This window comes from Trachurus japonicus, chromosome 24, assembly GCF_045865225.1.
Source record: "Trachurus japonicus isolate A0001 chromosome 24, Traja_1.0".
Classification (NCBI taxonomy): Eukaryota; Metazoa; Chordata; class Actinopteri; order Carangiformes; family Carangidae; genus Trachurus; species Trachurus japonicus.
The window spans coordinates 6,969,404-6,985,032 of NC_140930.1; the positions used below are offsets into that span (position 1 = coordinate 6,969,404).

At 39.4% G+C, this 15,629-nt stretch overlaps 1 protein-coding gene and 1 pseudogene across 4 annotated transcripts in view; both read left to right on the forward strand.

Moving 5' to 3' along the window:
* Nucleotides 1-10,955, forward strand: part of LOC146961280 (uncharacterized) — a 16,028-nt pseudogene extending 5,073 nt beyond the window's left edge. The window contains exons 7-14 of the transcript XR_015035272.1: nt 630-691; nt 3,613-3,811; nt 4,129-4,385; nt 4,501-4,531; nt 7,601-7,798; nt 8,116-8,321; nt 8,469-8,499; nt 10,876-10,955. The product of XR_015035272.1 is annotated as an uncharacterized LOC146961280 (transcript). The remainder of the gene's footprint in view (nt 1-629; nt 692-3,612; nt 3,812-4,128; nt 4,386-4,500; nt 4,532-7,600; nt 7,799-8,115; nt 8,322-8,468; nt 8,500-10,875) is intronic.
* The window catches only part of LOC146961281 (uncharacterized), a 34,801-nt gene continuing 29,548 nt past the window's right edge, over nt 10,377-15,629 (forward strand). For 2 of the 3 annotated variants that reach the window (XM_085771633.1, XM_085771634.1), the window contains exon 1: nt 10,378-11,258. In XM_085771633.1, the coding sequence (XP_085627759.1) occupies nt 11,240-11,258 (19 nt within the window). In that variant the 5' untranslated portion in view covers nt 10,378-11,239. Of the gene's footprint in view, nt 11,259-15,629 lie in introns of all 3 variants that reach the window. The other variant, XM_085771632.1, reaches the window with a different exon arrangement.

Below are 15,629 nucleotides of genomic sequence, written 5' to 3' on the forward strand. Positions count from 1 at the left end.
TTTAAATTTCTGCCCCATACAAACTACAGCAGTTTTTGGGTGTGGTCACATTTGATTCACCTCTAAATAAGATACATTGAGTTGTGCTTATGTTGCTTTCCACAGTGGATACAGTGAAATTGTACCCAGTGATCAGGTTTAAGGAACTAATAAATGTATTTTATCAATTTATTTTGATATCTGATATCAAACCAAGATCGAATGTTCTTTTTTTCCTTCATTTGCATGATGGGATTAAGATTATGGTGATATAGAGTCCAAGCAAAGTCATTTTGGGAATGGTGTAAAATTGAAAACCTTCAAGTTTATCAATCAATTCTTGTTGCATTCTCCAAATGCTTGATTGAATCCATCTTCACATTCAACAGAAGAGCTTGGTTTGGTTCATTTGGCATCTCCAAATATAGTTGTGGGCCAGGAACAAGACTTTTCAAAATAATTTTCTTAATTTTTAACTTTTTAAACAACTTTTTGTTTACTTATTATTGTGCCTGTCTGCTCTGTGAACATGTGTGTTCATGTTGCCACTGTCATGTGATGTGTTGTTGTGATTTTGATTTGACTGGATTGTTTATATCAAATAGTAAATATTAAAAGATGACTCATTGCTCTGTTTTCCTTCATTTTAGTGGTGGAGAGGAAACAGTGGATCGTCTTAGCTGGAGTTGTTGGGATCACGGTGATAGCAACAGTGATAATCGTTCTTGTTGTAAAACGGTTTGCTGCATGACTTTGTAAATTAAAAGGGATCAGTATCACACCATCACGATAACTTATTATATAATTGTCAAAATAAATGTGCTATGCCATGTGTGTAAAAGCTTGCTTATTATTGCTGTTTCTGCACTTTAGTTATGAAGGTTGAGGAAATTATCACATATATTATACAGTATCTGAAGCATGTTCAGAAGGAAATGATGGAAGAAGGGCAGCTCTTAAGCAACTTTATATTAAAACAATACAAATATGACCATGTGTGTAGCACATAAAAAATAGCCTTTTTTGTAGTTGCTCAGCTTGTGCTGGCTATGGTTACACAGTTAATGTAAGCTATGGAAGACCAAATCCAATGAATACAAAGGTGTGTAACTACAGTACTATCTTACGTGTCTCCACGGTGGTTTGAAGTTAGAATCTGTGTCAAAACTGCAACAGTGTTTTGGATGATTCATTTCTAAATAAAGTAATGACTACAGCTCTTTTATTGTGGATTGCTTGTGTTGCTTTCTGGATAGTCTGAAATTGTACTGCATGCTGTAATGAATTAATTTAATGAAAATTACATGTCTAATGGTCAAAACTATGAAAATAAAATCCAGGTTGTAAAATAACCTTGACTTTTCTTGAATTTCATTTGCATTATGGGATAATTATGATTCTAATAGGATAAGCTAAGAGTAGTAGTTTTAGGATTTTAGAATTGTTCAACTTGTAAATGATACCAGATGATTCATTGCTCTGTTTTTCTTTTTCTTTTTTTTTTCAGTGACGGGAACGGGAAGCCTTACTTTTGGTGCTTTTCATCATTTTGATTATCTTTGTGGTTCTAGTTGTAAAATTTTTATGAAAATACGCTGACAGCTGTCACTGTCATGACTAAATCAAAAGGAATCAGAGTCACATGATGACATTACATTAGTCTCAGTGGATCAAAATACATGTGCTATGTGCCTTCTTCTTATATCTGTTAATGTAGTATAGTGAGGGCTGATTTAGATGTTTTTGGAATAAAGATTTTGGTCACATATTAACCTGGAGGAGGAGCAAACCTGCAGATACAGGCCTTACACTGAAAAGATCATGTGGACAGTACTTAAAGGGATACGCCAACATTTTTTTTTTCGTGTCTTGCCTCACTCCAGATTCCATGACAAGCAGATAGACACCATCCTTTCGACTGTGCGTGCAGTAACGAGGGAGAGCCCGTATCGCCCGTAATTAGCTTAGCTCAAACTCTGGAAGTGTATAGGTAGTGTTAGCCTGCCTCCACCTAAAGTCATCAGAGACACTCTTCAGCAACTCTAAACGGACCAATCTTCGTCTCAGAGCTGACAAAACTCTCCGGTAAGGCATCTTGAGCGGTCAAATGCCGGTAACGGGACAAGATCGGTCAAAACGTTTATTTTGGTTCAAGCTAGCTACATCGAGGGTAGGTTAGCTTCCTATTTCAAAGTAAAAGCACTTCTGTATGTAAAGGGCAACGGGTGTTTTATTTTGTGAAAGTAACCGGAAGTGCGTCGGTCACAACGGCTAGCTTGAGTAGCGCCGAATTCTGGTATTTAGACAAATTAACGACACACTGCTGATCTAAACAGCTACTTTCTCGCCTAAAAATGTTTGAAATGTTGATAAAGTGATATATTTACAGAGTTTAGAGCTAAAATTAAATCAGCTTCTGACTGCTGATTTGGGCTCGGGTAGGAGGCAGGCTAACACTACCTATACACTTCCAGCGTTTGAGCTAAGCTAATTACGGGCGATACGGCCTCCCTTGTTACTGCACGCACAGTCGAAAGGATGGTGTCTATCTGGTCATGGACTCGGGAGTGAGGCAAGACATGAAAAAAAAATGTTGGCGTATCACTTTAAGTTAAATTTTGATTTAATCTCCTTCCTTCCACCTGTCTCTCTCTCTCTATGTGTGTGTGTGTGTGTGTGTGTGTGTGTGTGTGTGTGTGTGTGTGTGTGTGTGTGTGTGTGTGTGTATGTGTGAAGCTTATGAAAACGTGACACAAAAGCACATTTCATCTTTCATTTTTGTTCAGTGGTTACTTCAACAGCACAAATGAAAGTAACTGCAGCGACACAGCTCTCATTACTTATGAGCCAACCGGTCGTGGAGCTGACATATAAGAGAGCAGAAAATTGTCAGTGTATTTCCTAAGTAAGCTGTTTTAAATGTTACAGATAGTAAGTGTGACCAGTGAGGCTGTGAACGGCTGAATCTATAACCATGCATCGGAGAGGAGATTATGCACTTGTCAGGTACTGTATTTCAAAGTGTTTCTAGGCAAATAAATGCGAGTGAAGAGCAACTGAGACTGTGATCTTGTGACCTGGTTGAGCTTTATTCAGTTTTGTTAAATGGTGTTGACTAAAGGTTCATCTCTTTTTTTCAGTGATATGTATGGAGCTGTGTCTGGGGAACAGAGGCAAGGTAAGGAAAGCATTTTGTTGTACTGCAATTATCAACTCCTACAGTAATTATAGAGCAATAGTAAACTACATTTGTTCATTATTTAAAGCTGCTTAGGCAAATATCTTTGTACTGGGTACTTGTTTGTGAAATGGGCTGCTAGTGTGAATCATGAACTGGACTGGACCAGCACTGTGAACTTAATGGTGCCAAACAGGTCGGTTAAGTTAGCAACTAGCTGCTGAATAGATAATAGTGTTAATGGAGGCCGTAACAGAAAGTGAATGTAAATCTTAACGATAATAATAATGGCTTACATTTATATAGTGCTTTTTTATCAATACCCGATACCCCAGGAAGTAGTACAAAAAGTGTTTTGACTATATGGTATATGAGATCTATTTAACCTCGTAAAGGCAGCACAGTTATACACAGTTATGTTACAGATCATTAAGCACTGAAATATCTTTCTTCATTTGTCTCCAGCCCACTGGAGGAAATTCTACGTGGATGTGGCTGGAAAAACTAATGACGCTCATCAGAGCTATGTTAACAAGTTAAGAAGAGCTGGCCACAATGAGGTGTATACTGTAGATGAGTGTGACTACTGTGTGGTTTTCTGTCCTGTCGCCTCACGAGTGGGAACGGATGTTGGCGAGGCCCTGGATAGACCAGGTAATGGTTGTCCAGTCCCACACAGGCTGGTCAAATGTATACGGACTAATCAGTGATTTAAGTTTCTTATTTTGTTGTTGAAATACAATAAACAAGTCTTACTGACTTGTTTTTGTGCAGACCCCCAGTGCTACACATTCTCAGTCTTTGAAAAGAGAATCTATTCAGCCTTTTAAGTAACACTGTTATTCTGGCTAAAAGTGGATGATATGATATAATTCTGACATGAATAGATAACAGCAAGTGAAATAAAGAACCAGACATACAGTATGCATTCATATTTTCTTGTCTCTGACTGATTTGTTGTGTTCTCTCAGCGGCTACAGTGGGTAAACCGGTGATTCTGGTGGTGATGCATCACACCATTAGTCCTAAGCATGTTGTAGCTGACAGCAAGAGGCTGGTGAACAAAGCAAACGTCCACCTCACAGTGGACTGTCTGTTCCACGAGGACAAACTCCTGGACTCCAAGACCAATGACCTCGCATGGTACAATATCCAGGAGTCTCTTAAACTGTCAAAGGTAATGACTGGATTTTCTCATGTATTAGACATCAGTAAATCTACTGATACAGTACTGTCAATAACCAACTATGAGTGTGTTCCACAACTGAAATGATACACATGATATAGTTGGATGACCATTAATTTTCATTACTCATGTTTCTTTCTTTCCTTTGTCCTTGCAGGGATTGCCACTTGTTTCTCAAGTCCTTCAATGTAAGTATAGTTTCTCGTGTGTTATGTTCATACTGGCTCTTGATATAACAGGTACAAAATCCTTCTGTGCAAAAACATTATTCTAAAGTTCAGGTTATTCTCAAATGAGGCTTCATCTGTCGGATTTATCCAGTGGATGTTTCCCAAAACTAAAGACTTGGGGCCGGATCTACTAAAGGATTGCGTGTATAAAAACGTGTGCAAACTTGACAGCACGCACAAAGCTGATCTACTAACCGGGCACACCAAAGATTGCGTCTCTCAAACGGGCAAAACTGCGTGAAATCCATTTAGCGTGTTTGCCTTAATGAACACTTAATGACAGTGTTTTTTCTGTGAGTCTTCTCTAAATAAGGTAATTTAATGACTACAGCTCTATTGTGACATTGCTTGTGTTGTTTTCTGGATACTCTGAAATCGTACTGCATGCTGTGATCACGTTGTAATGAATTCATTTAAAGCAGAAGTAAGTGGTCCGGTCGTTTTCGCTAATGCTGCGTTCCAGGCAGGCTTTTGAAATCGTAAATTACAGCTTCAAGTCACAACTTACGACTTTGTAGCGTTTCAGGCAACCCACTCGTGTTTCTCCGACCTGTTTTACCGGTGAAAGTCACTATAACGGCCACTCGTAACTTCTGACCCGTGAACTCGTACCAGATCGAACTGGTACCACTTCACGGTCAGAAAAATACGAGTTTCCTTGAACGCACCATAACAGTCCTCGTCCCTACGTCGCCACATTCACGGCGTTCCTTGGCTGCACACACAGCCCTGCATGCCGTTCTCTCTCCTCATTGGATAAAAACTGTAGGATACGATAAATGTTTTCTCTTCGGCTCAGAGCAGAGCAGAGGGACTGACAGACCCGTGTTTCAGTCCAAACACTCTATGTAAGTGATTGCTGTCAGAAGATATAACTATTTAAGACTTATATTAACACAAATATATCACTTACTTCTGCTTTAATGAAAATGACACGTCTAATGGTCAAAACTATGAGAATAAAACCCAGGTTGTAAAGAAACCTTGATTTTTCTTGAATTTAATTTGCATTATAGGATAATTATAATATATAGGATAAGCTCAGATAAGTAGTTTTAGGATTGTTCAACTTGTAAATGATACCAGATGATTCATTGCTGTTTTTCTTTTTCTTTTCAGTGACGGAAAGCCAAAAGTATTACGCCTTACTTTTGGTGCTTTCCATCATTTTGATTATCCTTGTGGTTCTAGTCTCAAAATTTAAGGAAATACGCTGACAGCTGTCACTGTCATGACTAAATCAAAAGGAATCAGAGTCACATGATGACATTACATTAGTCTCAGTGGATCAAAATACATGTGCTACACTGTTTGTGCCTTCTTCTTATATCTGTTAATGTAGTATAGTGAGGGCTGATACAGATGTTATTGGAATAAAGATTTTGGTCACATATTAACCTGGAGGAGGAGCAAACCTGCAGATACAGGCCTTACACTTAAATGACCATGTGTACAGTACTTCAGTTAAACTTTGATCAATTTAAATATAACTATAAATTAATACTCTTGTGTCATAGTCTTGTGTCAATCAAACAGTTTGAACTACAACCAATTGTCCAAACAAAAATGTACAAATAGATTTGTGAGTATTGTTTTGATATACAGTATACTTGGAAAAAATGTGAATCTGTTGTTTAATGAGGATGTAAAGCCAGGACAGTGACCAGACAGTGACAGTGCTTCAGCTTTTCTGTTGTGTACATGTTTAACATTTTTAGTAAGGTAGCCTGTGACAGCGCTGTTTTAAATGAATATGGACATCTCTGTAAAATAAAAACTATTGTTTCTTTGTGCTGCTTCAAACATAAAGATGGTATGATTCACCAAAAACAAATAAAAACTGGTCAGTCAAAGAAACTGTGTCATGTTTTGGTCCCCCCCCCAAATGTTGAACTATCCCTTTAAAGCTGCACGTTCTCCCCTTGTGCTAAGACATTTCACTCTCCTTCCTTCCACTTCTCTCTCTCTCTATGTGTGTGTGTGTGTGTGTGTAGCTTATGAAAATGTGACACAAAAGCACATCTCATCTCCACACTTCTTGTTCAGCGGTCACTTCAACGGCACAAGTGAAACAAACTGCAGCGACACAGCTCTCATTACTTATGAGCCAACCGGTCGTGGAGCTGACCTACAAGACAAAGCAAATTATCAGTCTTTTCCGTAAGTAAACTGTTTTAAATGTTCTAGCTAGTAAGTGTGAGGCTGAACTGCTGAATCTCTAACCATGCATCCTAGAGGAGATTATGCACCTGTCAGGTATTTCAAAGTGTTTGTAGGCAAATAAATGCGAGTTGAACTTGAGAGCAGCTAAGACTTTGATTTTCTGAACTAACTGAGCTTTATTCAGTTTTGTTAAATGGTGTTGACTAAAGGTTCATTCTTTTTTTCAGTGATATGTCTGAGGAACAGATGTCAGGTGAGGAAACCATTGTACTGAACTGAATGCAATTATCAACTCCTACAGTAACTATGGTTCAATAGTAAACTAGCAAACATTTAAAACTATTAAAGCCCCTGTTCGGAGCTTTTAACTGGATACGCTAACTCTCTGGTTTCTGCTGATGTGTCTCTGTTACTTACAACAGCAAATGAGCCCATCAGTGTAAAGATACGCTATTTCTAAGTAGTCTAATTCTATACCTCTGGAAGGCATGGTCGGGTCGGACCATTAACGAAACGATACGAATAGATACATTACGATGCTAAAAAAAAGTCTTCTTTCCGACGTTTCCAAAACAAATCTACACACACCGGCCAGACAAACGTCTTCACGACAGTGGAAAATGCAGTCTTCATTCTGGCAAAACACCACCGCTTTAGTCCACAGGGGTCGCCAAAATCAACACTAAATGAAAAGTCTGTACAGGGGCTTTACAGTAAGGCAAATATCTTTATGCTGGATACTTGTTTGTAAAATGGGCTGCTAGTGTATAATGAATCATGAACTGGCTCATAAACTCAGCAGATCGGTTTAAGGTAGCACAGTTATGTTACAGATCATTAAGCACTAAAATATCTTTCTTCATTTGTCTCCAGCCCACTGGAGGAAATTCTACGTGGATGTGGCTGGAAAAACTAATGGCGCTCATCAGAGCTATGTTAACAAGTTAAGAGGAGCTGGCCACACTCAGGTGTCTTCTCTTGATGAGTGTGACTACTGTGTGGTTTTCTGTCCTGTCGCCTCACGAGTGGGAACAGACGTCAACGAGGCCCTGGATAGAGATGGTAATGGTCGTCCAGTTCTACACAGGCTGGTCAAATGTATACAGATTAATCAGTGATTAAAGTTTCTTATTTTGTTGTTGAAATACAATATACAGGTCTTACTGACTTGTTTCTGTGCAGACCCCTAGTGCTACACATTCTCAGTCTTTGAAAAGAGAATCTATTCAGACTTTTAAGTAACACTGTTATTCTGGCTAAAAGTGGTTGATATGATATAATTCTGACATGAATAGATAACAGCAAGTGAAATAAAGAACCAGACATACAGTATGCATTAATATTTTCTTGTCTCTGATTGATTTGTTGTGTTATCTCAGCGGCTACAGGGGGTAAACCGGTGATTCTGGTGGTGATGCATCACACCATTAATCCTAACCATGTTGTAGCTGACAGCAAGAGGCTGGTGAACAAAGCAAACGTCCTCCTCACAGTGGACTGTCTGTTCCGCGAGGACAAACTCCTGGACTCTAACACCAATGACTTCGCATGGCAAAATATCCAGGAGTCTCTTAAACTGTCAAAGGTAATGACTGGATTTCCTCATGTATTAGACATCGGTAAATGTACTGATACTGTCAATAACCAACTATGAGTGTGTTCCACAACTGAAATGATATAGTTTGAGTTTCATTACTCGTGTTCTTTTCTTTTCTTTCCTTTGTCCTTGCAGGGATTGCTGCTTGTTTCTCAAGTCCATCAATGTAAGTATAGTTTCTGGTGTGTTAAGTTCATAACTGGCTTTTGATCTAACATAACAAAATCCTGCTGCGCAAAAACCTTATTCTGAAGTTCAGGTTATTCTCAAATGAGGCTTCATCTGTCTGATTTATCCAGTGGATTTTTCCCAAAACTAAATGATACCAGATGATTCATTGCTCTCTTTTTCTTTTTCAGATTTTCACCGACAGGAAGTCTTACTTTTGTTGCTTTTCATCATTTTGATTATGCTTGTGGTTCTAGTCGTAAAATTTAAGGAAATACGCTGACAGCTGTCACTGTCATGACTAAATCAAAAGGAATCAGAGTCGCATGATGACATTACATTAGTCTCAGTGGATCAAAATACATGTGCTATGTGCTTACTTTTGGAATTAAGATTTTGGTCACATATAACCCTGGAGGAGGAGCAGATCTGCAGATACAGGCCTTACACTTAAATGACTGTGTGTACAGTACTTCAATTTAACTTTGATCATTTTAAATAGATCTAGAAATGAATACTCTTGCATCTTGTATCAATTGGACAGTTTGAACAACAACCAATTGAAAACAAAAATGTACAAATAGGTTTATGAGTATTGTTTTGATATACAGTATACTTGAAACAGAAATGGAAAAATGTGAATCTGTTGTTTAATGAGGATGTAAAGCCAGGATAGTGACCAGACAGTGACTGTGCTTCAGATATACAGCTTTTCTGTTGTGTACATGTGTTTGGTGAGGTAGCCTGTGATGGCGCTGTTTTAAATATGGACATCTCTGTAAATAAAAAGTGATCCTCTCTGTGCTGCTTCAAATATAAAGATTGTATGGTTCACCAAAAACAAATACAAACTGTTCAGTCAAAGAAACTATATGATGTTTTTGTTTTGTTTTTTTCATTTGAGAATTTGTTAGTTGGCACAAACTAACTACACTAAGCCTTGACGACACAGTATGAAACAAATGAGGTAGGCATCTACACTGATTTCTCACTCAAAAGCTAGTTTTGTTTGATAGTGTTAGTTCATTCATATCAGAGCCCAGTGAGCAAAGGGAAAACTGTGGGATGACTGAACACGTGAAGTCGTTTCAGTTCCAAACAAAGTGCATTTTGGGTAATCTGACAGCATTTAAAGGGGAACTAAGCAAGTCTGGTCGCTTTTCCGCTGTTTTGCTAACCCTCCTCCATGTCGTTTATCATATACACGTAACAATGTGTAGATTTGTGTAGCCTTATCTGTCATAAACAAGAGATTACGGGTTACGGGGCGCGTTACGTTTGTGTGGTGGTGCCACAGAGACGAGAGCTGGGACACCGGGTCAGAGGCTCTGATCTTACAAGGTTGGTTTTCAGCCAAGAGACGCTAGGTGGAAGGCAGAGAGCCTCCATTCTCCCTGGAACTAGTTACAAGTCATTGATTTAACCAGCACTAGGACTCTGAAGCTGTTTATTATTTATTTAATTAAGGTGAAAATGTAGCATAGTTAAGCTAAAAAATCTTGCATAGTTCCCCTTTAAGATCATCAATAAAATCCAACAAACTCATGAAAGGGAACAGAGTCAATATTAGCCAACTATGCAAAGAGAGGGAGTTAGAAACAACAGTGTGTGTCTGTGTTGATATTTCAGCCCTGCTTTCACGTGAAGCCATTTGTGCACACAGGTATGACTGGTATAACCAATCATAATAACTCTGTGTGTCTCTCAGGTGGCATCCTGTTGAATACTTCAAATGCCATAATTTTGACACAAATTCAATCTAACTTTGAATTCACAGCAGACACTTCAGCCATTTTGCTCCTCTCTCTCTCTCGCTCTGCTTGATGACAGCTCTGCACTGAGCAGCAGAGCTCTGGTGGAGGGGGATTAGTTAACATGGAGGGGGGCAGCCGGGGGGTGGGGGGATGGGGTGGGGTGTTAAGGTCACGCCTCTGGCCTAAAAAGGCGAAGCAGAATACCAGCAGCAGCGATCCGCTCTAAGAATAACTCGGGGCCTGAGGCTCAGACACATAGCATGAACCTAACAGCACCTAATGAGGTTCACAGTTTGATCGTTGGCAGCTGAAGGTTTTTGACAAAAACAAATAAAGAGGAAGATTTTTTTATGTTAAAGCAAAGTGAAACCACGGGCCACACTGTGATCTCGTCACTCCAGCACCAACATTGGCCGGGGGGTATAAAGTTACCTTGAAGCTCTCTCTCCCAGTCTGTCTTTCCCTCACATCGGCCGTCAGTCCCCCTGGTCGGTCTAATTCTGTCAGAGCTGGTGGAGGGGGGGGGGTGCAGGGCTGCTCGATCTACAACACCAGCCCCAACCAAGCAAAGGGTAAAGACGGTGACCACCTCAGCTTGGTCTCTGTCTGTCTCCCCACAGTCAACCACTGGGACAGAAGTCACCTACCTGGACCACCGCACCTCACCTCGCCGTCATCTGGACCCGCCGACAGCGTCTGACTCCTGGGACAAGAAAAGAAAAGAAAAGACAAGAAAAGAAAAAAGTGCAGATTTAAGTCCTGGGAATGGAAAAAGAGGTGTAGTGTTACCAGTGGTGGCCAAAGGGTTCAGGTTTTCCACATATCCTCAGCTCCAAACATTCACATGACGTTGCTGGATTGGAATTAAAGACTGGGATTAAATTGCACAGACGAGTTGAGGATCTACTGTAAATATTTGCTTTCATGGCAACATAATCTGCACAAAGGATTTACTGTTGGAAACTGAACTTTTATTTTGAAACTATGACTGAAACAGTTGAAGGTAAAGTATTGCTGCATTAAGTATTACTACTGTCACAGTTCTATTACATAACAGAAGCTTCTCGTTGTGTAGATGTGAAGCTCTGTGTGTTTTGTTTTGCACACAGACACTGATGTTGTGCTATCTGGTGTGAATGTGTGTGTTGGAGGGGGGGGCGGGATTTCATGATTGGAAGAATCTAAAAATATGCTGCTATCATGTATCTGCTATTTGTAATGCAGCTTTAAAGCCCCTGTGACATCGACAGTGCTGTATGAGGTCTGTCAGCATCAACACTGCGCCTCCTATAGCATGTAACCACGTCAAGAAACAACACTGCTGTGATACAAGATTCACTGGGTTTTGTCTGTGGGTGATGAAATCACAAATGTCGACCAGTGTAGAAGCAGAGAGCAGCTGTGGTCGCCATCGAAGATCTTAAGATTGTAGTCTCGAGAACTCATGAATGTCACTGCTTCATTACACAGCAGGTGTTTCAACCTGATTTACCTGATTAAGCAGATTCTTGGTACCATGTGGGCATGAACTTGATTGACAGCCCTGTGGTCCTCTGAGGTGTTTCGATGCACTGGTGTGAGGGCGGGACAACACTAACCTGAACAGAGCTGGCCTGTGTGTGTGTGCAGGGCCTTTAGATAAGGGATAACTAACCAGTTATCTGGAACAAAGCTCTGTTTTCTTCAGATATTAATGCATTGCCATGGTTAAATGTAATCCTTTTAACACGAGGGCTTCAGGGCTTATTATCAGTCACATCATGGTCTTAATCATCCAAGACTGTAGGTTTGGCTCTAAGATTTGGAGAAAAACTAGTTGGGGAAACATGTATTGAAATCATTTGTTTCCAAAGGTCAAGAATGAACCTTTGTATTCTTCTGGTATTCTTAGGATTTTCTCACAGTTACTTCTTAATAATCTCCTTACATAAAGGAAATGAATTGTGGTAAAAGCCCTACTTACTTGTTCCTCTTTATTCTTTCTCTTTTCCTCCGGTCACATGAAGACTGACTTAGACAAACTGAAACTGTGGACGGCCCATGATCCTGTAAAAGACAATATTTTTTACAATATTTTTCTCACTACTGCATGCCATTTACAGTACAACACATAAACAGAGGAACCTTTCAGTGCTTTACAATAATAATTTATGAGCAACTATACACAAGGAGATGTTCACATTTTGGTAAATTTGCTATAACCTGCTTGATTCTTGTCATGTTTCTATCCCCTTTTCTTTGGCTGGTGAATATGTGGCTTCTTTTCTAGTCTTTGGCAGCGAGTGTGTTTCAGACTCATCATGGGACAGTTCATCGAAACAGTCACAAGTGTTTATACAACAGACCATAGTTAGAGAAGTGAACTGGTGTCTGTGAGGCAGTGAGCAGATCACATACAGTATAAGACTCCAGTATAAAAGTGGAGCACAAACATTAGCTGTTTGTACACATTTGCAAATTGATATTTTCCAAATATTGATTACAAATAACACATAAGATGGACACTGAGCCTGTGATACAGCTGATACAGTGCTACCTGGGATGTGATGTCTCTACTTTGTCATTATGGTGACCTATAATCCATTTTCTCATACCACTTATACTATTTCAATCTGTCTAAATGGACATTACAGCAGGTGCAACACTAACAGCAGATGGGGACATGAAGACAGCTTCAACCAAGCCACTAACCTGATCAATAACATCACAATACTTAACCAGCCAGGGCGTAAAGGCCTCTGCTACGCTCTGTGCACTTACTAAGGAGATGTTATGACCACAGTTCTCTGTATTCTGACCAAATAGGTAACCGCAAGATGAGCTGCCATGGATACGCAGCGAGAGTAACAACAGAAATCTCATCCACAGTGTAAAGACAAGTCAGCCATAAAAGGAGGAATCGTACATGGATGGTTGGTCAAACCATTTAGAGTTGGGTTTAGAAAGTGATGGCCAACAAAGGCGTCAGACTGAAGGAGGGAAGAATGATTTACAACAGGGGTGTCAAATTCAATTTAGTTCAGGGGCGACAAACAGCACAATTTGATCTCAAGTAGGCCTCACCAGTAAAACAATAGCATGATAGCCTATAAATATACTTTATAAATTGAATTTTTCCTGTTTTAGTACATTAAGATGTTTACAGTTAATGAACAATCTTTTTACAAAGCATATTATGAACCACCTGAAATTTCTTGATAAAAATATGTATGTATTATGTATTATGTATTATATGTATTTAAAATTTTCACACTTGGCAAATTCATGCTGAGGGCCGGATTGGACCCACTGCCGGGCCGGTTTTGGCCCGTGGGCCGCATGTTTGATACCCCTGATTTACAAGTTGTAATATTCTATATTTTAATGCCTAGTTATGATGTCCAGAAATTGTTCAATTGGCTTTATTGACAGTGATTCTGACATCAAACTGTGGGTTTTGCTGAATAAGTTAACAGAGGATTCATAAGGTCAAAGTGTCAGGAAAACATGGCCTCAGTGTTTTAGTGGTTTATTGGTAAAACTAAAAGAGGAAATGGACAGTGGGTTTGACCTCATTGGTGGCATGGCAGATATCTACACAGTATCTGCTGTACACAACAAGATAACCACTGAGTGAGCTGGCAGAGCTAAATGGATCATCACTGGGCACCTATATTTTATAGCAAAAGCTTGCTCTGAATCGACTACCACACAACTAGCACACAACAACACATGACTACAGGATGTGGTCCGGCTGATGCTTATGACAGAAAATCTGTCTGTGCTCAGAAACCACAACTTAAAATGCCTGGTGTCAGCTATTGCACTGAATCTTCCAGTGATTGACGGTGAAACCGCTGTGGGTCATATCAACTTGTTGCATTTGTAGTAAAGTAACTTACAAAAGAACAAAATCACAACTTTGGCCAGATTTCAAAGACTCAAAAGTCTCTGTCGCCTTATTTTCAATGAATACAGCCTGCCAGTAGAGTAACTGTGACAGAAACAGGATGTTTTGTAAGTGTACTTCCTTCACATCAGGATATTTCCAGTCTCTTCACAGTTACACTGATCAATCAAACCTGTTCAAGCATTTGACTGAAATGTTACTAGCACTAAAAGCTCAAATTTATATAATATATTATCCACATGATCAATCAAGTTACACTAATGGGGTTTATTGTTATTATAGGTGTTTGTTTACAAAAGAGAACCTGGCATTTCTCTAACTTTAGATTCCTACCACAATGGTAGCAAAATAAATACATAATATTTTGTCATTACACAACATAAATACAAGACTTTTGCCCTGGTTATATTTGAAATTTGCATCAGTTTATATTGCAGCTTGTGCCCTCAGGCTTCTAAATGCTTTTGAGCATCACATATTAGAGTTACTCATGTCTTATCTCTGATGTCACAGTGATCATGGTGATTTTTTTTTTTTTTTAAGTATATTTTTTGGGCTTTTAATGCCTTTAATTGATTGCAAAGTCGAGAGAGAGACAGGAAATGGAGAGTCAGAGAGGGTTAATGACATGCATGAAAGGGCTGCCCGCCTGCAGTGAGGATAGCCTCAACATGGGGCGGCAGCTCTACCAGGTGAGCTAAACAACACCGCCCCGTCATGGTGCTGTTTACAGAGAAAATTAAACAGGAGTGATGATATACGGTATATGCACACAATAAAAGGTTACAAAAATTGTCATGAATTATCCTTTAGAGACCAGGGGTATCTGTTCCAAATGTCAGTGGTAAGTGGTTGTCAAAATATCTTTCTCAGGACAAGCAGAGTGTCTGACATCAGTATCCTTGGGCCACAGTGCAAGTGAAGTACATATTGCAAAGAGGCCATCCATAATCTGACATGTCCTTTATATTATCTTCTAATAGGAATCAGCTGATAAAAAAGGATGAGTAACCACACTGACATTTTTTAGGACATTTTGTCACACTTACTCAAACCTTCAGTGTCCTGACAGTCGTCCCACAGCAGCCTGCAGCTTCTGGGAGGTTTCAGATGCAGTCACTCATATTTTGAACTGACCTGTTGGAGTCAGAGTAATGAAATTAGACAGACGTGTGTGAGTGTGTGTTTAGAGTGCTGCTAAGCTGTTTGAGCCAGCAGTAACAGAGTAATCTAAAGTAGCTGCCAAAATTGAGCTGAGGAGAGTCAACAGGTGGTCTGAACTCATCTAACACAGTCACTGTGACATTAACAACTGACACATTTTATGACAAAAAGACACTTAGTGAAACCATTGTCTTACATCTTAATGACAGAAGGTAAATAAATGATGCACAGTTGAAACTTGATGTTTACAGGCACATTGCTTGTTTTCTCTTATGACATTGTACTATCATTTACCTTATTTAAAACAGAAAAAATACACTA